Source organism: Puma concolor, chromosome D3 (assembly GCF_028749965.1).
Source record: "Puma concolor isolate L17-30 chromosome D3, mPumCon1.1.hap2, whole genome shotgun sequence".
Taxonomy (NCBI): Eukaryota; Metazoa; Chordata; class Mammalia; order Carnivora; family Felidae; genus Puma; species Puma concolor.
The window spans coordinates 44,741,627-44,763,145 of NC_141678.1; the positions used below are offsets into that span (position 1 = coordinate 44,741,627).

The following is a 21,519-nucleotide window of genomic DNA, read 5'->3' on the forward strand; positions in this document are numbered from 1 at the left end:
GTATTAGAGTCTTTATAAGTTTTGGGTCTATTTGTTATAGCAGACAGTGTTACTCTAGTAAAGTTACTCTCCAAATATTGTACATTTTTGTAGGCTTTGTAAAGCAGCCAGAAATTCGTTCATAGTAGTAGAATAATAGGTGAATAATGAAACCACTTTATTTCTGGGGCAAGGATTTACTTATTATATCTTACTTATGGTTGGAATAAAATTCTTACTAGTTTTGAATGGCCCTAAGTATTTCTGAACAAATGGGCAGATAAACAAACATATATGCAAAATAACTGTGTTCTCAACATGGCAGACACATATATGACACAGTGGTCTCCAAAGTGGAATGTGTCTACTTTGAGGAATACCAATTTAAACATATCGGGGGGTGGGGGTGCCCCGGTGGCTCAGTTGGTTAAGCATCTGACTTCAGGTCATGCTCTCGCAGTTCTTGAATATTGGGTTGTTTACTGTCAGCACAGAGCCCACTTCAGATCCTCTGTTTCCCTTGCTCTCTGTCCCTCCCCCCCCAACCCCCGCACACTGTCTCAAAAATAAAATAAAAACATTAAAAAAATTTACATCTAGGGATACAGAAGATGATCTATTGGAGTGAGGAAACAAAGGCAAAAATTTTCCATATATTATATATCTTATACCCATACACAGGCATACCTCGTTTTATTGCACTTTGCTTTTTTACACCTCACAGATAATGCTTTTTTTTTGTTTTTTTGTTTTTTTCAATTGAAGGTTTGTGGCAACCTATGCTGGGCAAGTCCCTTGGTGCCATTTTTCCAATATCATTTGCTCACTTCATGTCTCTGTGTCACATTTTGGAACTTCCCACAATATTTCAAGCTTTCTCATCATTATTATGTGTTATGGTAATCTGTGATCAGTGACCTTTGATGTTACCACATGGACCACACCCAAATAGATAGTGGACTTAATCGATAAATGATGTGTGTTCTGACTGTTCCACTGACTAGCTGTTCCTCCATTTCTCTCCCTCTACTAGGTGCCTCCGTATTCCCCCCCCAGACACAACAATATTGAAATTAGGCCAGTTAATTACCCTACAATGGCCTCTAAGTGTTCAAGTGAAAGGAAGAGTCACATACCTCTCACTTAAATCAAAAGCTAGAAATGATTCATCTTAGTGAGGAAGGCAGGTGGAAAGCTGAGATAGGCTGAAAACTAGGCTTTTTTCACCAGTTAGCCAAATTGTGAATGTAAAGGAAAAGTTTCTGAAAGAAATTAAAGGTGCTAACCCAGTGAACACATAAATGATAAGAAAGTGTAACCACTTTATTGCTGATATGGAGAAAGTTTTTGTGGTCTGGATAGAAGATCAAACCAGCCACAATATTCCCTTAAACTGAAGACTAATCCTAAGCAAAGTCCTGACTCTCTTCAATTTTATGAAGGCTGAGAGAGGTGAGGAAGTTGCAGAAAAAAAAAAATTGAAGATAGCATAAGGTGTCTCATGAGGTTTAAGGAGAGAAGCTGTCTCCATGACATCAAAGTGCAAGGTGAAGTTGCAAGTGCTGTTGTGGAAGCTGCAGCAAGTTGTTCAGATCTTCGTAAGATCATTACTGAAGGTGGCTACACTAAACACCAGATTTTCAATATAGACAAAATAGCCTTCTATTGGAAGAAGATGCTATTCAGACTTTTCATAACTAAAGAGAGGTCAACGCCCAGCCTCAAAGCTTCAAAGGAAAGGTTGACTTTCTTGTTATGTGCTAATGTAGCTGGAGACTTTAAGTTGAAGCCAATGCTCATTTACCATTCTGAATATCCTAGCTCCCTGAAGAATGATTCTAAATCTACTCTGTCTGTGCTGTATAAATGGAACAACAAAGGCTGGATGACAGCATATCTGTTTACAACATGGTTTACTGAGTATTTTAAGGCTACTGTTGAGGCTGACTGCTCAGAAAAAAAATTCCTTTCAAAATATTGCTGCTCATTGACAATGCACATGGTTATACAAGAGCTCTGATGGAGATGTACAATGAGATTAATATTGTTTTTGTGCCTGCTAACATAACATCGATCTTGTTGCTCATGGATCAAGGAAAAATTTATACTTTCAAGTTTTATGATTAAAAATATGTTTCATAAAGCTATATCTGTCATAGATAGTGATAACCCTGATAGATTTGGTCAAAGTATGTTGAAAACCTTCTGGAAAACATTCACCATTCTGAATGCCATTTGTAATTCATGGGAAGAGGTCAAAATATCAACATGGACAGGAGTTTAGAAGAAGCTGATTCCAACCCTCATGGATGACTTTGAGGAGTTCCAGACTTCAGTGGAGGAAGTCACTGCAAATGTGGTAGAAATAGCAAGAGAACTAGAATTTTCTATCTATTTCTGGTGAAGATGCTGTGAAGATTGTTGTAATGACAAAAAAAAAAAAAGGATTTAGAATATTACATCAACTTGAATTGACAAAGCAGCTGCAGAGTTTGAGAGGATTGACTAATTCTGAAAGAACTTCAGTGGGTAATACGCTATCAAACATAATTGCATGCTACAGAGAAATCATTTGTGAAAGAGAAGAGTCAGTAGATACATAAAACTTCATTGTTGTCTTATTTTAAGAAATTGCCACAAGGCACCTAGGTGACTCAGTAGGTTTAGCAGCTGACTTCCGCTCAGGTGATGATCTAATACTTCCTGGTTTTGAGCCCCAGAGCCCCAAATGGGCTCTGTGCTGACAGCTAGGAGCCTGGAGCCTGCTTTGGATTCTGTGTCTCCCTCTCTCTCTGCCCCTCCCCAACTCGCGCTGTCTCTACCTCTTATAAATAAACTTAAAAAAGATAAAAAAAAAAAAAAAAAGAAATTGCCACAGCCACCTGAACCTTCAGCAACCACCACCCTGATCAGTCAGCATATTTCAGTATGGAGGCCAGACCCTCCACCAGCGAAAAGATTACAACTCCCTGAGAGCTTAGATGATGGTGAGCATTTTTTTTTTTTTTTAGCAATAAAGTACTTTTTAAATTAAGGTATGTACTTTTTTTAGACATAATGCTATTGCACACTTAAAAGTCTACGGTATAGTATAAACATAACTTTTATATGCATGTGGAAACCAAAAATTCATTTGTCTCACTTCACTGCAATACTTGCTTAATTTGGTGGTCTGGAACCAAACCCGCAATATCCCTGAGGTATGTCTGTAATTTCAATTAAGTAAATTATATTACACATACAACATGGTAGTACATATATAATTTATACGCAAATAAGTACATATATCAGAAGTGCATGTTCAAAAATTTTGAACCAAAAGGATGTATAATCAAAACCATTTAGAGACTATTGGCAAACTGCATTGAGTAATCTTGAAATAGTATTAGCAAGATGATGGTGTTGTAAAGTCATAATGTATTTAATAAGAGGATGGATGGATAAGACAGTGTTTAACATAAAGAAATACTACAGGGTTCCTGGGTGGCTCAGTCAGTTAAGTGACCGACTCTTGATTTTGGCTCAGGTCATGATCTCATGAACTATGATCTATGAACTATGCATCCTGCTTGGGATTCTCTCTCTCCCTCTGTCTTTGCCTCTCTCTCTCAAAATAAATAAATAAACATTAAAAAAAATGAAAAAAAATTCCCTCATTAAAAAGAGAAATACATTCAGTATTAGATTATAGTTTTAGTTGTATGTCTTAACTTCCTCTGTAATACTGGACAAGTTTCTACTTAATCAGTCCTGGCTTCATTTTCTTCTTCTTTTTTTAAAAATTATTTTTAATTAAAAAAACGTTTTTTTGATGTTTTTATTTATTTTTGAGACAGAGAGGAAGCACCAGCTGGGGAGGGGTAGAGAGAGAGGGGGACAGGAACTGAAGCAGGCTCGGCACTGACAGCTGAGAGCCATGAGTGGTGAGATGACGACCAGAGCCAAAGTCCGCTGAGCCACCCAGGCGCTCCACTGGCCTCATTTTCTTCTTATCAACTATGGGGAATGGGCTAATTTGAGGTTTCATACTTATGCTTACTTATACTGCAGAGGTTTTGATGAATTCCTGTAGAGGCCTGTAAAGGTAAGAGGAAGGGAAAACTACAGGTGAGCTCTAGCCTTGCTATATTGTATCACTACCTAGCTCCCTTTATAGATCAAATGCACAGGATAGGAACATAGGGTCTGTGGAGTAGTTAGGGAGAAGAGAAAAGAAAACCACTAGGCTAGATCATTCCTTAAGATCTTTTTCATTTTAAGGGCAAATAAAATTCTAAGTTATTATAACTAATCTTTGGTATCAAGAACAAAAGTCTTTCTAAATACTAGATTATTATGTCTTAATAAGTATAAAACTCCACAGTGAGGTAAATACAATTAAATATGTGGAAAGCCATTATTAATATACTGTGCTTGATGTAAAATGTAAGGTTGCACTATTACAAATTGGCCTTTAATCAACTTACTTTACAAAGTCAACCATAAGTATAACTTGTATCGTAGCTATTTTTTTCCAAAGTTATTTTATCAATTTATTAATTTAAATGATTAATCTAACTGGTCATCATGAAAAGAATGAAACCAGAAAAGATCCCAGAGAGAGAAGGAAGAGTTGGTAGGCAGGAATAATTAATAGTGCTCTTAATTGAACAGCTGCAGTTAAGTAGCTCTGGCAATAGCATGTTTAAAATTTCTGGGGTTGGGCTCCTGGGTGGCTCTGTGGTCCTTGAAATTGAGCCCCTTGTTGGGCTCTGTGCTGACAGCTCAGAGCCTGGAGCCTGCTTTGTATTCTGTGTCTCCCTCTCTCTCTGCTTCTCCCCTACTCATACTCTTTCTCTCTCTCTCTCTCTCTCTTAAAAATAAATAAGCATTAAAAAATAAAATTTCTGGGGTCAAAATATTTTGAAATGGACTAGAAATTGGTTGGCCTATTCTGAACAAATATTTTAACTTTTGTTTAGTCTCTCAAATTAGCTCTGTTTGAACTTTGGGACTCCATATTTGTATTTTCCTCAGTTTTATTTACGTGAAAAATTAAGAATATTTTATTTGATTACGTGATAATTAGTTGGTTACATTTTACACTCCCTTTCTGCCCACTTGATTTTGATTATTTGATTCTGCGGGAGTATTTCCGCTCCCATGACTCTCAGGAAAAGCAATAATTTACGGTAACAATGCCTCTATGCTGGGCTGAAAAACAAGAGTTTTATTTTTTTTTATTATTTTTAACGTTTATTTATTTTTGAGAGAGAGAGAGACAGAGCATTAACGGGGGAGGGGCAGAGAGAGAGGGAGACACAGAATTGAAGCAGCAGGCTCCAGGCTCTGAGCTGTCAGCACAGAGCCCGACGGGGGTTCGAACTCACAGACCGCGAGATCATGACCTGAGCCAAAGTCGGATGTTCAACCAACTGAGCCATCCAGGGGCCCCAAAAATCCTACACACCATAATGTCATTTAAGTAATAGCCAAAAACCACTCTTACAGTCCTCTTATTTTCCTTTCAAGGTTGTCTTTTGCATTCAGGGACTGAATGATGGGAGTTATCAATGGGCAAAGTGCATGTAAACTCTCCCAGGAGCTTGTACTGTTTGGAGTCTACTTAGCACCCTGACTCCACTTGAAGACAAGACACACCTTCCAAAGGACTTTGTACATTGCTCACATTCGGTACCATTCTACCGAATGGTTAAAATACATCCCTAGGGTTGCTGGGGTGACTCAGCCTGTTGAGCATCTGAATTTTGATTTCATCCCAGGGTTCAGGAATCGAGCCCCACCCCTCGCAAGAGTCTCTCTCTTCCTCTGTCCCGCTCCCCCCTCCCCCCCCAAAGTACATCCTTAATCACCCACTCAAGTTTGAAATGTTTGCAATTTACACATACAAAAATACAGGTCGCCCTTAATCTGTGCTATAATCTATCCTATTTCCGACCCTGTTAAAAAAAGACTAAAACAACACGGAATCCCAAACACATACTCTACACCGAGGTACACTAGAATTTAAAGATTAAGACTGACCTCTTCATAGCTACCCAGTTTCAGCGCCCGGGTCGGATCCCAATCTCGGTTGATTTCCTCCAGCCCCACCTCCAGGTCAGTGGGACGGATTTCTTGCTCCGCCCCTTTTCTCACAACCAATGGGGCGCGCCTCACCACCCGTAGGCCACAACCCCATTGACCGCCCCTCCCAGCGCCTCTGGCTGGGCTGGCCGTCTAGCGCCCCCTCCTTTTTTTTTTTTTTTTTTTGGGGGGCCAGGCGCATGCGCACTCTCATCGGGCCCTGGAGAGACGCTTAGGGATCGATTTTCTTCTCCTTTCTTTCCCCAGTCGCGCGACTCTCCAAAACCCTTTCCGCCCTACTGTTGCTGAGGATTCCCCTCCTAGTGAGAGAAGGGGTTGCTCCAGTCTTGAGTGCGTCAGTATCCGGATGTGGAGCCGCTCTCGCCCGGCGGGGACTCTGTGGCGGGGCGGAGCGCGGCGGCGTGCGCGGGGGCACAGAGAAGGGGGCCCGTGGGCCCGGGCGCTAGCCGGACGCTGGGAGGTACCACCGCTGCCCACGGGGGAGGAGACGGCGCCGGCACTCGGGCGCCCACCCCGGATCGAGGGGCTGGGGGAGAAAAAAGGCCGACAGTTAAGCTTGCTCCCCGCTGCCCTCGCCGTCCCCCCCGGGCTAGCCTCCCCCGGCCCCCTGCGCTCCCCGCGCTCCCGGCCGGGGGAGAGCGTGGTTTCCTGGCGGCCGTCGCTGTAGCCCGGCCGGGGAGCCCGGAGGAAGCGGGGGAGTCCCCGCCCACGGCCCCCTCCCCTCTGCCCGCCCGCCGCCGCCGCCTCTGAGCCGCTGCGGTCCGGCCTCCAGTCCGAGCGGGGGGCGCGGCGGCGGCGGCGACGGCTGGAGAGCGGCTGTGGGCTTGTCGGGGACCGCGCCGCCGCCCCCGTGAGTTATTCCCACGTCCCCCGGGGCTCGCTGCCGCTCCCGCCGGCGCCGAGAGTCCGGCCCGGGCCCAACTCCCTCACGGGCCCACCGGCGGCGGCGGCGGCGGCGGCGGCGGCAGAGCCCACCGCCCGGGCCCCGATGAGTAACTCCCGGAATAACCGGGTGATGGTGGAAGGGGTCGGGGCCCGGGTGGTGCGCGGCCCGGACTGGAAGTGGGGGAAGCAGGACGGCGGCGAGGGCCATGTGGGCACGGTCCGGAGCTTCGAGAGCCCCGAGGAGGTGGTGGTGGTGTGGGACAACGGCACCGCCGCCAACTACCGCTGCTCTGGGGCCTACGACCTGCGCATCCTGGATAGCGCGCCCACGGGTAAGTCTTGGCCCCTGGCCCAGGGTCTGCGCGCGTGCGGGGAACGGGCGAGGCCCGGTGGGCGTCGGGACGCCTGGGAGAAGCCCGAGATGGAAAGGGAGAGAGCCAAAGGGATTTTGGGTTCGGTACCTCGTAAACAAAAACTTGCCGAAAAGACACCGCTGCCCCCACGGGAAATGATGGCTGCACCGTCACCAGGATGCTTTCAAGCCTGGAGGGCACAAAGCACCGGGAAAACAACAGACCGTTCCCCTCCTCCTCCTTCTCTAGGGAAAGGGTCTGGAGAGGCCTGTCTAATAAGCCATTGAAATTAATCAGCCACCGAGTGATAACTGTGAAGAGAGGCTTGCCTAGCCATATGGTCTTTAGTTGGCGGGTTACAATTGCCGAGGGGCTTCTGGTACCTCGGATTGTTGAAATGCCAATTATGTATGTATGTATGTATGTACGTACGTAACGTACGTACATTTGTATGTATGGCCTCCTGTAACACATAGAAAGACAGACTTGGAATTAAGTAGCCAAATGTTAATTGGGACTTTGTAGAATGATTTTTCACCTCAATTGGGTCATTACCAGTAGAGGGAAAAACAGTCTAAGCTGCTGAACCATTTCTTTGTGTTAAATACTTTTTCCAAGTGGATTAGACGCCAGATTTTTTTGTGTGTAAGGTTATGTCAGAGACTTACCCATTCACAGGAGTCAGTTTGATTCACAAAATTTCAGGGATCTGTTATTGATTCTAGAATTTTTATGTAATGGGGTAAACTGAACTTTATTTTATTGGATTATTTTAATCAAGGCTATATTTATAGATTTGTCCATGATATCTATTTAGTTGAAAATAATTCAAATTTAAAATTTGTTACTTTTCAGAGTGCATAAAGAAGCTACTTTAAAAAAATTGAGGTATCATTGACATACTAGTTTTACGTGTATACATAATGATTCGATATTTGTACATATTGCAAAACGATCATCCCAGTAAGTTTAGTTAACCTCTATCACCATCCATAGTTGTAAAATTTTTTTTCCTTTGTAATGGGAACTTGTAAGATTTACTCTCTTAGCAAGTTTCAAATATTCACTACAGTGTTATTAATTGTAGTCATCATGTAAAGTACACTTTACATCCCATGACTTATTTATTTTATGACTGAAAGTTTGTACCTTTTGACACCCATCACCCATTTCACCCACTCTCACTCACCTCTGGTAACTACCAAGAGGTAGTTTCATTATATATATATATGTGTGTGTGTGTGTGTATATATAAAATGGAAAGAAATGTAAGAAAGTAAAGGATAAAGAAAATGTGCCATATACATATATATGCCATATATATATATATATATATATATATATATATATATGGCACATTTTCTTTATCCTTTCATCCATTGATGGACATTTAGGTTGTTTCCTTGTCTTGGCTATTGTAAATAATGTTGCAGTGAACATGGGAATGCATATATCATTTAGAATTAGTGTTTTCATTTTCTTCCATTAGTTACCCAGAAGTATTGCTGGATCCTATAGTAGTTCTATTTTTAATCTTTTGAGGCACTTTTCCATATTGGCTACACACATTTATGTTCCCACTAACAGAAAACACCTTGTTTTTGTCCATATCCTTGCCAATGCTTGTTATTTCTTGTCTTTTTGATAGTAGCTGTTCTAACAAATGTGAGGTGATACCTCATTTGTGGTTTTGATATGCATTTTTGTGATGATTAGTGATGTTGAGTATTTTTTCATGTGTCTTGTTGGCCATCTGTATGTCTTTGAAAAAATGCCTCTTTAGATCCTCTGTCCATTTTTTTTTTTTTAAATTTTTTTTAACGTTTATTTATTTTTGAGACAGAGAGAGACAGAGCATGAACGGGGGAGGGTCAGAGAGAGAGGGAGACACAGAATCTGAAACAGGCTCCAGGCTCTGAGCTGTCAGCACAGAGCCCGACGCGGGGCTTGAACTCACGAACCGCGAGATCATGACCTGAGCTGAAGTCGGACGCTCAACTGACTGAGCCACCCAGGCGCCCCTGTCCATTTTTTTTTTAAGTTTATTTATTTTGAGTAAGAGAGCGTGAGCAGGGGAGGGGCAGAGAGAGAGAGAGAGAGGGAGAGAGAGAGAGAATCTCAAGTGGGCACTGCGCTATCAGTGCTATCAGTGCAGAGCCCAACCTGGGCTCGTTCTCACGAACTGTGAGATCGTGACCTGAGCTGAAGTTAGACACTTAACTGACTGAGCCAGCCAGGCACCCTCTCTGTCTATGTTTTAATCAGATTTTTTTTTTTTTTTTTTTTGCTGTTGAATTGTGCAGGTTCTTTATGTATTTTAGATAGTAATCCCTTATATGTATTACTTGCAAGTATTTTCTCCCATTCAGTAAGTTGCTCTTTCCTTTCGTTGATTGTTTCCTTTGCTGTGTAGTGGCTTTTTAGTTTGATGTATTCTCACTTGTTCATTTTTGCTTTCGTTGCTTTTGGCATCAAGTCCAACAAATTCATTGCCAAAATCATTGTTAAAGAGCTTACTTCCTATGTGTTCTTCTAGGAGTTTTATGGTTTCATGTCTTAATGCTAAAGTCTTTAATACATTCTGAGTTAATTTATAAGTAAGCTACTTCTACGGCTTGATGATTGAGTTTGACAAAGCTTAACAAATCTGAAATGGGTTTATATTTATTATTAGCAGCAACAAAAAGGAAACTAACACAGGCCAACTCAGTTTTTTTGAACAGATAATTCATAAAATTGTGTTTCTTAGCTGGCTTTTTAAACATTGAGAAGAATGAATATGCATGCCCCAAAGAAAAGATCCAACAGTACAAAAAGGGATAGCTATTGATATCACCTTCTTGTGTATTCTTACATAATACTCTATTTATTGCAAGCATATTTATTAATATACTGTAAATCTACTGCCTTTTAAAGGTACAAATGGTAGTACACTATATTCTCTTCTGCACTTTTGTTTCTTTCACTTAATAGTACATATTGGGAATTGTTCCATGTTATTAGCACATATAGGTCTACCTTATTCTTTCATAACTGCATAGTATACCAGTTGACTGGATGTAATAATTTATGTAATGTGTTTTATTGATGGGCATTTATATTGTTTCAGGTCTTATTTACAATGATGCAGTGAATAAATCCTATGCATATGTACTGAGTACTTTTTTTAATTTAAAAAACATTTTTTTAATGTTTATTTACTTTTGAGAGAGAGAGAGAGGGAGGGAAGGAGTGGGGGAGGGGAAGAGAGAGAGGGAGACACAGAACCTGAAGCAGGCTCCAGGCTCTGAGCTGTCAGCGATAGAGCAGGACGCAGGGCTTGAACTCAGCGAACTGAGAGATCATGACCTGAGCCGAAATTGGACACTCAACTGGCTAAGCCACCCAGGCACCCCAGTGCTGAGTACTTCTAATGTGGAATTGCTAGATCAAGGGGTACACATATTTAACATTTTGATAGATGTTGGTTAACTGCTGTCTAAAGACATTTTACCACTTTACACTCTCAACAACACTGTATGAGGCATGTACCTGTTTCTGCACACTCTTAAAATTTTATCATGCTAGTTCAAGCTAAAGTTTGACCACAACTAAATAATTTGGAGGCATCTTGGTGTCAGTAATTGCAGGTTTATGGGGAAATTTAAATATCTTTCCAGGGTAAAGTGTAACAAATCCTATACTACAGCAGTTTTTGAAGGGGTGTTAATGTTGTCTGTGTGTTTTGTGGTATGGAGTATATCTGTCATAAATAGTTTCATTATCTTTTATAAAAGCAGGTGTTTTTAGAGGTAATTTTTTAAAAAATCTCAGTTTAATTTACATGACTTTATACATTTAATTTGTAATATGTAACAATTCATCTTGTTCATCTGATTATTTTAGCAGACGTTTTAAAAGCATTTCTAGGGACGCCTGGGTGGCTCAGTCGGTTGAGCGTCCGACTTCAGCTCAGGTCATGATCTCACAGTCTGTGGGCTCGAACCCCACATCGGGCTCTGTGCTGATGGCTCAGAGCCTGGAGCCTGCTTCCGATTCTGTGTCTCCCTCTCTCTCTGCCCCTTCCCTGCTCATGCTCTGTCTCTGTCTGTCTCAAAAATAAAAACATTAAGAAAAAAAAAAATTAAAAAAAAGCATTTCTAGATACAGGATAGCTAGCCTTCTTATGCAGTGCTGTTGAAATATTTTAATTTCTATGATTTAATTTCTTCACTTTTATTTTGTTTTCCTTAAAGGATTGAACAGATCACAAGTTCTTAGATCTAATTTTGCTCCAGGACTATAATACTACTTCCAATTTTTTTTCTCTTTTTTCTTCAAAATATTTAACAATTAATATCTGTTGGTACTTTATTATATTCTTGAGATTTATTAAATATTACATTTATATTGTACTTGATATTTATTTACATAATAGTTAAAAATAAATTTAACCTTTTTGAAATAATTTCAGGTTTACAAAAATTATAAAATTAGTAAAAAGACTTCCTTTTTGCCCTTGCTCATCTTCAGATGTTAACAGCTTACAAAGTACAATTACTGAAACCAGAAAAATAACATTAATATTATACTATTAACTAATCTACAGACCTTATTAAGATTTCATCAGTTGTCCTACTAATGTCTTTTTTCTGGTCCAGGATCCAATCCAGGATCACTCATTGCATATAGTAATTGAGCTGCATATGAACTGTCAAATTCTCCAGCTTGTCGGTCTTTATTCTTCTATTTTTTCACTTTATCAAGGTTCTTAATGTTTTGAATTTTCTTTGTTCCAAACAGCAGCTCAAAGTTCCAGTCATTCTATACTGTTGAAGCCAAGCTTTGCTGTTGACAGAGATATGACATTGTCATATCTAAACTATCAGATCTTACCCAAAATTCAAATTACTGAAAACTTACCTCATATATGTAAAGCTTCTTTTGTTTTATTGGTTAGGGGCAACATAGATAATTGCATTACCAGGTGTGGGAGAAAATTTTCAGTTAGAAGTTAGAAGACAGCTACCTGACTTTTTTCTTTATGTATGAGATATATGGATTAGATCAATTTAAATAAAAATTTTCTTCTAGCTTTAAAAGTTTGATTTGATGTAAATAGTAAAGAACTAATAACTATTTATATAGCTGACTCAACTAACCTGGAAATATAAATTAAGAAAAGATATCTTTCACCTCACCCCAGTCAGACTGACAAAAATTTAAAGTCTAAAAGTAGTATGTATTGATAAAGAATATGGGGAAATCAGAACTCTCAGGTTATTGGTGGGACAGAAAATTGATACAACCACTTTGAGAAGCAATTTGGCAGTCTTGTAAACTTTACAAACGCACATATCCTGCAACTGAGAAAATCTTTTAAGTGTATGTCCATGAGATCCTCAGGCACAAATCTGTAAAGAGGTTATGTCTAGAGAAATTCATTGTAGTATTTATAAAACCAATAATTTGGTAACTACTAAAAGTTTATATGTAATTTGTATATAATGTTACATGAGTCTCATACAGTAAAATATTAGTTAAAATGAAAAAATTAGTGTATATTTACCAATTATATGTTGAGTAAAAAAAAGTAGGTTTCAAAGAATTACTGTAGGGGTGCCTGGGTGGCTCAGTTGGATAAGTGTCTGACCCTTATTTCAGCTCATGTCTTGATCTCACTGTTCGTGAGATTGAGCTGGAGTGGGGCTCTGTGCTGTCAGTTTGGGATTCTCTCTCCCTCCCTTTCTCCCTCTCTCTCCCCCTCCCTTTCACTCTCTCCCCCTCCCTTTCTCTCTCTTTCCTCCTCCCTTTCTCTCTCTCCCCTTTCCTTTCTCTCTCTCCCCCTCCCTTTCTCTCTCTCCCCCTCCCTTTCTCTCTCTCCCCCTCCCTTTCTCTCTCTCCCCCTCCCTTTCTCTCTCTCCCTTTCTCTCACTCCCTTTCTCTCTCTCCCTTTCTCTCTCTCTCTTTCCCTTTCTCTCTCTGCCTCTCACCTGCTTCTGTGTGCATGTACACTCTCAATAAATTAAAAAAAAAAAAAAAACAACTTTAAAAAAAGACACCAGACTCAAAATTACATATAAAAAAACCACAAAGAATTACTGTAGATAATACTGTGCTTCATATGTAAAATTTAAATACTGAAAATTATGGAAAAAATATATGTGGAAAAAGGGTAAATAAACACTTAGGCTGAAAGGATCCAGCCTTCAGCATGGTATTTTGGTATTTTGCTTATATTCAGAATTTTTTGTTTTGTTTTGTTTTGTTTTTTAAATGAGAGCAAGGGGCACCTGGGTGGCTCAGTCTGTTAAGCGTCCGACTCTTGACTTGGGCTCAGGTCATGATCTCACGGTTTGTGGGTTCGAACCCTGCATCGGGCTCTGTGTTGACAGTGCAGAGCCTGTTTGGGATTCTGTCTCCCCTGCTTTCTGACCCTCCCCTGCTTGCTCTCTATCTCTTTCTCAAAATAAATAAAAATAAACTTAAAAAATGTTTTTAGGGGCGCCTGGGTGGCTCAGTCGTTAAGCGTCCGACTTCAGCTCAGATCACGATCTCGCGGTCCGTGAGTTTGAGCCCCGCGTCAGGCTCTGGGCTGATGGCTCAGAGCCTGGAGCCTGCTTCCGATTCTGTGTCTCCCTCTCTCTCTGCCCCTCCCCCGTTCATGCTCTGTCTCTGTCTCAAAAATAAATAAAACGTTAAAAAAAAATTAAAAAAATGTTTTTAAAAAGGAGAGCAGTATGGTTTTTCTTCATTGTTTTAGAAAATCTTAGTTTAATATATTAGTAAATCAGGTCTGATTCTAAATTCAGTTTGATCCCATTCTTGATTTTGCTAGATGCTTTAGCTTTTAGGAGACCTCATAAAGATAGATAATCCAAAGCGATGAAGTGCATTTCTGAGTATATTATACTGGTTTTTAAGCTTTTATGTCTTGGCTTCAAACCCACTCTCTGTATTCTACCCTGTGAGGCTGGGATGGCTTCTGCATGTATTTTTTTTGCCAGCTGGATCCTTGCTGGCTCTGCCAATAGGGGGCGCTCAAAGGAGACTGGAAGACTAAAGTGGGAGAAGGAACTTGGCTGTTTTGTTTTTCTTGCTTTCTTTTGGCATCATCTCATCTAGCAGGATTTCAGTATCAGTATTTGATTCCAGGTTACTTCCAATATAACCAGAAACATCATCAGTGTGTCCCCACTCAGTGATACCAGCACCAGCCAGTCACAACCCCTTTATAAAGGTCTGGATCCTACCCCTATAGAATCCCTCCTTTAGTAATCCCATTTTTTTTCATTGTTTCCCTATTTCTAGAAGTGGTGGATTAGTGTAGTTTATGTCTCCTTACCGGACTGTAACTAATACAGTATCTTCATTAAATCTCAATCTTATTTTTCTATTCCATTTACCAGTTAAGTAAAGTTTTTTATTGAAATTTAGCTAGTAATTTTGTTTTTTCTGATGCTAGTCATTTCTTACATATGAATTAGAAGGTGTGTTACTTTTATATTTTGAATCAGTGAATTCTGAATTTACTGAATTTAAAATGAAGTGAAATATTATTTTAAGGATATGGGTATAAAAATTTATTCATGATATGCATCATTGGTATTAAAGACCGTATATTGATGTTTTGAATTTGAATTTGAATTTGAACTGATGTCTAAACACCAGTTTTCACTTTGCTTATTCTAGTTTCTTTTGGACAGCATTTATTTTCTCATGTCATCTTTACCTGGGACACATTAAATAGATGTAGTTAAAAAAAAAGTCTTATAAGGGGCATACCACTAACACCTACTTTTCATCACAGAAAAGGTGTGCAATTTTGAAGCATTTATTTTTCATTTATTTATTTTGTAAATGAAAAATATGGAACTCATTCTTAATTTTGCCTTTTAAGCCCTTTGTCTCAAGATAATCAACAGCATGCTGTTTTATGTTACTAGCATACATTCCACAAATCTGCTTAAGTAGGCACAAAAAAGTTGCAGCATGTCTTAATGTGCCAGAGGTGAGCAACATTGTTAGGACCTGTTGCTCTCAAACCCCCTCACCTCCAGGACACCTGTGTTCTCTGTGTGAGTTGTGAGTTTTTGTGTGGACTCCCTGAGGGTGCTGGTGTCAGCTCAGTGATTTACAATTAGTGAAACTTAATCTTAATATTTTTAGAGAAAAAATACAAAAGTTTCAGTGGAAATCCAAACCCCCCCCCCCTTTTTTTTTTCAGAATGCTTGGGACTAAGTGTATACTTCTGGATTTTAGAACTATAATATGGTATGTGTGCAACATAGTACATAACATCCACTTTGAGGTCCACAGCAGTACCATGTAATCAAATAAATTAACATTTCTCCAGGGAAGCATATGAATAATTATACTATGGGGATGATAAAGACTATATACTATATATAGCCTCTTGTTTGTTCAGATCAGGGTTTATGACTGAGTTTGCCGCTAACTTACAAAAACACTTGGAGTTTGGCATTATAGATAAGACATTGTGGACTTCGATTTTCTCTTGCATTTCACAGAATCTTGTTCTATATACCCTGAGCATGTACCTCACTGTGGAAACCATTGCTCTAAGTCACCTAGCAAGAGCTTATGCATTTTAAGTATCTATGGGAAAATGGCCTTTTTTTTTGTTTTTGTTTTTAAGAACATTTCTCCTTTTTTTTTTTTTTTTTTTTTTTATGTTTATTTACTTTTCAGAGAGAGACAGAGACAGAGTGTGAGCAGGGGAGGGTCAGAGAGAGAGGGAGACACAGAATCCGAAGCAGGCTCCAGGCTCTGAGTTGTCTGCACAGAGCCCGATGTGGGGCTCGAACCCACAAACTGCAAGATCATGACCTGAGCCAAAGTCAGAGGCTTAACTGACTGAGCTACCCAGGAGCCCCAAGAACATTTCTCCTTCTTAAAACTCATTTCTTTACTCACACATTTTCATATGTCCCTATATCATTTAGCTTGCCTCTTCTACCATTTTATCTGGATTACAGTGATAGAACATTGCCTCCATTGGAACTAGGAACATAGCAACAATTTTTATTTATTTTTTAATGTTTTACTTTAATTTTGAGAGTGAGAGAGCGTGAGTGGGGGAGAGTCAGAGACAGAGGGAGACATAGAATCCGAAGCAGATTCCAGGCTCTGAGCTGTCATCACAGAGCCTGATGTGGAGCTCAAACCCACGAACTTCGAGATCATGACCTGAGTCAAAGTCAGATGCTTAACCAACTGAGCCACCCAGGTGCTCCTTTATTTTTATTTTTTTTTAATTGAAATATAGTTGACATAGTGTTATATCAGTTTCAGGTGTACAACAGTGATTCAGCAATTCTGTAGTTACTCATGCTCACCATGGTGAGTGTAGTTATTGTCTGTTATCATACGAAGTTATTACTGCATTATTGACTATATTCCCTATACTGTACTTTTCATCTCTGAGTTATTTATTTTATAACTGGAAATTTGTACCTCTTAAACCCCTTCACCTATTTTGCCTATCCCCCTACCCCTCTCCCTCTGGCAACCACTAGTTCTATATGAGTGTGTGTCCCTTTTATGTTGTTGTTTTTTTATTCTTTTTTTTTATTTTTTTTTTTAGGTTTCATATATAAATGAGATCATACGATATTTGTCTTTTTTTGGTCTGACTTATTTCACTTGGCATAATACCCTCTAGATCCATCCATGTTGTTGTGAATGGCGACTTTATTCTTTTTTATGGCCTAGTAGTTTTCCATTGCACATATCTACCACATCACGTTTATCCATTCATCTATCATTAGACATGTAGGTTGCTTCTATATATTGGCTATTGTAAATAATGCTGCAGTAAAAATAAGGGTGCATGTATCTTTTTGTATTAGTAAGTGTTTTCATTTTTCTTTTTAAAATAACTTTATTTATTTAGTTTTTTAATGTTTATTTTTGCAGGAGAGAGAGAGAGACAGAGCATGAGCGGGTGAGGGGCAGAGGAAGAGGGAGACACAGAAACTGAACTGGGTTCAAGGCTTTGAGCTGTCAGCGCAAAGCCGGACAGGGGGCTTGAACTCACAAACCACAAGATCATGACCTGAGCCGAAGTCAGATGCTTAACTGACTGAGCCACCCAGGTGCCCCAAATAATTTCTTTTTAAGTTTATTCATTTTGAGAGAGACACAGCACGAGTCAGGGAGGGACAGAGAGGGAGAGAGAGAGAGAATCCAAGGCTGGCTCCGTGCTGCCAGTGGAGAACCTGATGCAGGTCTCAAACCCACAAAACATGAGATCGTGATTGAGCTGAAACCAAGAATTGGATGCTTAACCTACTGAGCCATCCAGGAGCCATCTTTGGGTAATACCCAACAGTGGAATTACTGGATCATATGGTAATTCTAGTTTTAATTTTTTGAGGAACCTCCATACTGTTTTCCATTCTGGTTGCACCAGCTTACATTCCCACCAACAGTGCATGAGAGTCCCTTTTCATCACATCCTTGCCAGCACTTGTTATTTCCTATCTTTTCGGTACTAGCCGTTCTGACTGGTGTGATTGTTGTTTTGATTTACATTTCTGGATGATTAGTGATGCTGAGCATCTTTTCATGTGTCTGTTGGCCATCTGTATGCCTTCTTTTGAAAAATGTCTATTTAGGTCCTCTGCCTATTTTTTTATTGTATTGTTTTGATGTTAAGTTTGATGTATTTTTTATATAGTTTGGATATTAACCCTTTACTGGATGTATCATTTGCAAATATCTTCTCTCATTCATAGGTTGCCTTTTCATTTTGTTGATGGTTTTCTTTGCTGTAAAAGCCTTTTATTTAGTGTGATGTTTATTTTTGCTTATGTTTCCTTTGCCTGAGGAGACAAATACAGAAAAATGTTGCATTTTCTTCCACAAATTCTAATGGTTTGGGGTCTTATATTTAGATTTTTAATCTAGTTTGAATTTATTTTCATGTATGGTGTAAGAAAGTTGTCCAGTTTCATTCTTTTGCATGTAGCTGTTCAGTTTTCCTAGCACCATTTATTCAAGAGACTTTTTCTTTTCTCTGTTGTATATTCTTGGTGTCTTTTGTAGTAGATTAATTGACCATATAAGTGTGAGTTTATTTCTTGATTTTCTATTATGTTCCATCGATCTTGTCTGTTTTCATACCAGTACTATACTGTTTTGATTACTATAACTTTGTAGTGTGGCTTGAAGTCTGGGATTGTGATACTTGTAGTTTTGTTTCTTCTTTCTCAAGATTGCTCTGGCTATCTGGGATCTTCTGTGGTTCCATACAAATTTTAGGATTATTTGTTCTACCTCTGAAAAATGCTGTTGGTATTTTGGTTAAGGATTACATTAAATCTGTCGATTACTTTGGGTAGTATAGACATTTTAACAATATTAATTCTTCCAGTCTATGAGCATGGTATTTCTTTCCATTTGTTTCTATCATTTTCAGTTTCTTTCATCAATATCTTACAGTTTTCACAGTAGAGGTCTTTCACCTCCTTGATTAAATTTATTTGCAGGTATTTCATTCCTTTTGATACAATTGTAAATGGGATTGCTTTCTTAATTTATCTTTCTACTACTTCATTATTAGTGTTATTAGTATAATAGGTTTCTGTATATTAATTTTGCATCCTGCAATTTTACTGAATTCATTTATTATCCTAATAGTTTTCTCGTGGTATCATTAAGGTTTTCTATAAATGGTATGACATCTGCAAATAATGACAGTTGTACTTCTTCATTACCAGTGTTGGTGCCTTTTATGTCTTTTTCTTGTCTGATTGCTGCAGCTATGACTTTCAGTACTGTGTTGAATAAAAGTGGAAAGAGTAGATTTTTGTCTTGTTCCTGATCTTAGAGGAAAAGCATTCAGCTTTTCACCATTGAGTATGATGTTAGCTATGGGTTTATCATATGTGGCCTTTATTGTGTTGAGATGTATTCCCTCTAAACCCACTTTGTTGAGAGTTTTTATCAATTTTAATTAACAGTTTTTACCTTTGTATGCCCATAGTTCTGTGTAAACAGGTTCTTGTGAAATAGTCTGGTACATTTAAAACTTTGTTTGGGAAAGAAAATGTGTTCTGAATTCTATACATCTTGCTTATAAATGAATTTATAGAACACAACTAAGATCTTGGGGATTTAAATTAGTTCAGGAGGTAGGGGAACACAGCAGATAGACCAGACATTCATTTGTTGTTTCTGAGTATTTTTTTTTTAAGCGTATTTCCCTTTGTAGATAGTTGCTTTGGTTAGAATTAGTTCATATTCTGTAAACATACTCATGATATGAGTATTTGATTTTTTTCCAGGGTAGATTTATCTTCTTCTTCTTTATTTATTTATTTATTTATTTATTTAAAAAAAAATTTTTTTTTTCAACGTTTATTTATTTTTGGGACAGAGAGAGACAGAGCATGAACGGGGGAGGGGCAGAGAGAGAGGGAGACACAGAATCGGAAACAGGCTCCAGGCTCTGAGCCATCAGCCCAGAGCCTGACGCGGGGCTCAAACTCACGGACTGCGAGATCGTGACCTGGCTGAAGTCGGACGCTTAACCGACTGCGCCACCCAGGCGCCCCTCCTTCTTCTTTTTTTAGTGTTCATTTTTGAGAGGGAGACAGAGAGCATGCAAGCAGGGAAGGGACAGAGAGAGAGGGAGGCACAGAATCCGAAGAGGCTCCAGGCTCTGAGCTGTCAGCACAGAGCCTGATGTGGGGTCAAACTGACAAACTGTGAGATCATGACTGGAGCTGAAGTTGGACACTTAACTGACTGAGCCACCCAGGCACCCCTATATTTATCTTCTTGATGATAATTTTGTTTCTAAAAAGACAAACAATGGGATAGAAATGTTTTTATATTTTAAAAAAAAGGTCATTATTTGATATTTAAAGGTTTTGCAGGGCTAATGATAATAAATCATAACAGCTTAGAATTGCCATAGCTAACATTATGGTGTTTTGCTCACCCCCTTTTCCAGTCTCTTTTCATACAGTAGTGGAAAATGCTCTAGCTTAGTAGGGAAATTAAGGTATTTGTTCATTCTATACTTTATCAAGTGAGACTGTTAACTAGGGAGTGGACTAACATTTCATGAACTGCAGTCATGTGTCAGGCACTGTGCTAAGTGTTTTATAAACTTTATTTCATTTAATCCTGAAAAAATATTATTTGATAGCCTTTATTTTACTGATGAGAAAATAGGCTATGAGAAATGAACTAACTTGCCCAGGATTTCACAAGTAATAAGTTCATGGTGGAGATTCAAATCTGGGTTTGTCAGTCTTACTTCTTTACTTTTTCAACTTTATAACATTAGTCTTTTTGAGCCTTAGTTCTTCACTTGTAAAATGAAGTTGGAGTAGGTCAAGGTACACAGACAGATGTTTTGCTTCTAAAATGAAATAGTGAATTTTTACCAGGTAGCAGGAAAAAAAGTGATAAAATTCTTAATTTTGTTTGACTTCATTCACATTCTACCTCTATGCAACAAGTGCTTAAAAATAACAAACATACTACTAAAATTCCCAATTGTATGCCTAATTTGATAACTTGTTTCTTTTCTTTGGACTGTATGGGGCATGATTGTAATTTTATTATGCAAACTTGTAATACAGTAGAGTAGTAGAGGATGCAAAAATAGATGAGAGAAGAACTTGTCCAACAGAAAGATACGACGAAGAAGTGGGAGATTTTGGGTGAAATGCCTTCAAGGACATTTTCTTAGTGTGTACCAAGAGTTAGTTAGGAAGTAGTGATGTTTCACTCTACTACATTGGTGAAATTAAAAAGTAATCTCAATTTTTAAAGTGTATCTCTTTAAGATTTATTTGAATATTAGAATAGGTTTTTGATAACATAGTATTTTGAATCTAGTGGGTTAAATGGGGAACATGATGCTCTAGATATGTAATTATTTAAATAAGATCAGATGGAGAAAAAACCCTGGTGGAGTGAAGAGCTTAAGAGGGCCAAGCTTTGTACTCACACCCACCTAGGTTTGAATTTGAGCCTGGCACTTGCTAATGTTGTGTGACTTCACATAGATTACTTCTGAGCCTCAATATCTTCGTTTATAAATGGGGATCATAATGCCTGCCTTTTAGTATTGTTGGGAAGGTTAAACTAAAATGTGTGTAAGTCTCATTAGCTTGATGTGGTAATGAACAGTGGCTAGTATTATTAATAATAACAATCTTATTTTCATTAATTTAGTATTTCTCAAGAGAAAGG

At 38.9% G+C, this 21,519-nt stretch overlaps 1 protein-coding gene across 1 annotated transcript in view; it reads left to right on the forward strand.

The window, feature by feature from the left end:
- Positions 1-7,054: 7,054 nt before the first annotated feature.
- MIB1 (MIB E3 ubiquitin protein ligase 1) overlaps positions 7,055-21,519 on the forward strand; it is a 135,541-nt gene continuing 121,076 nt past the window's right edge. The window contains exon 1 of the mRNA XM_025931201.2: positions 7,055-7,283. Coding sequence (XP_025786986.1) covers positions 7,055-7,283 — 229 coding nt within the window. The remainder of the gene's footprint in view (positions 7,284-21,519) is intronic.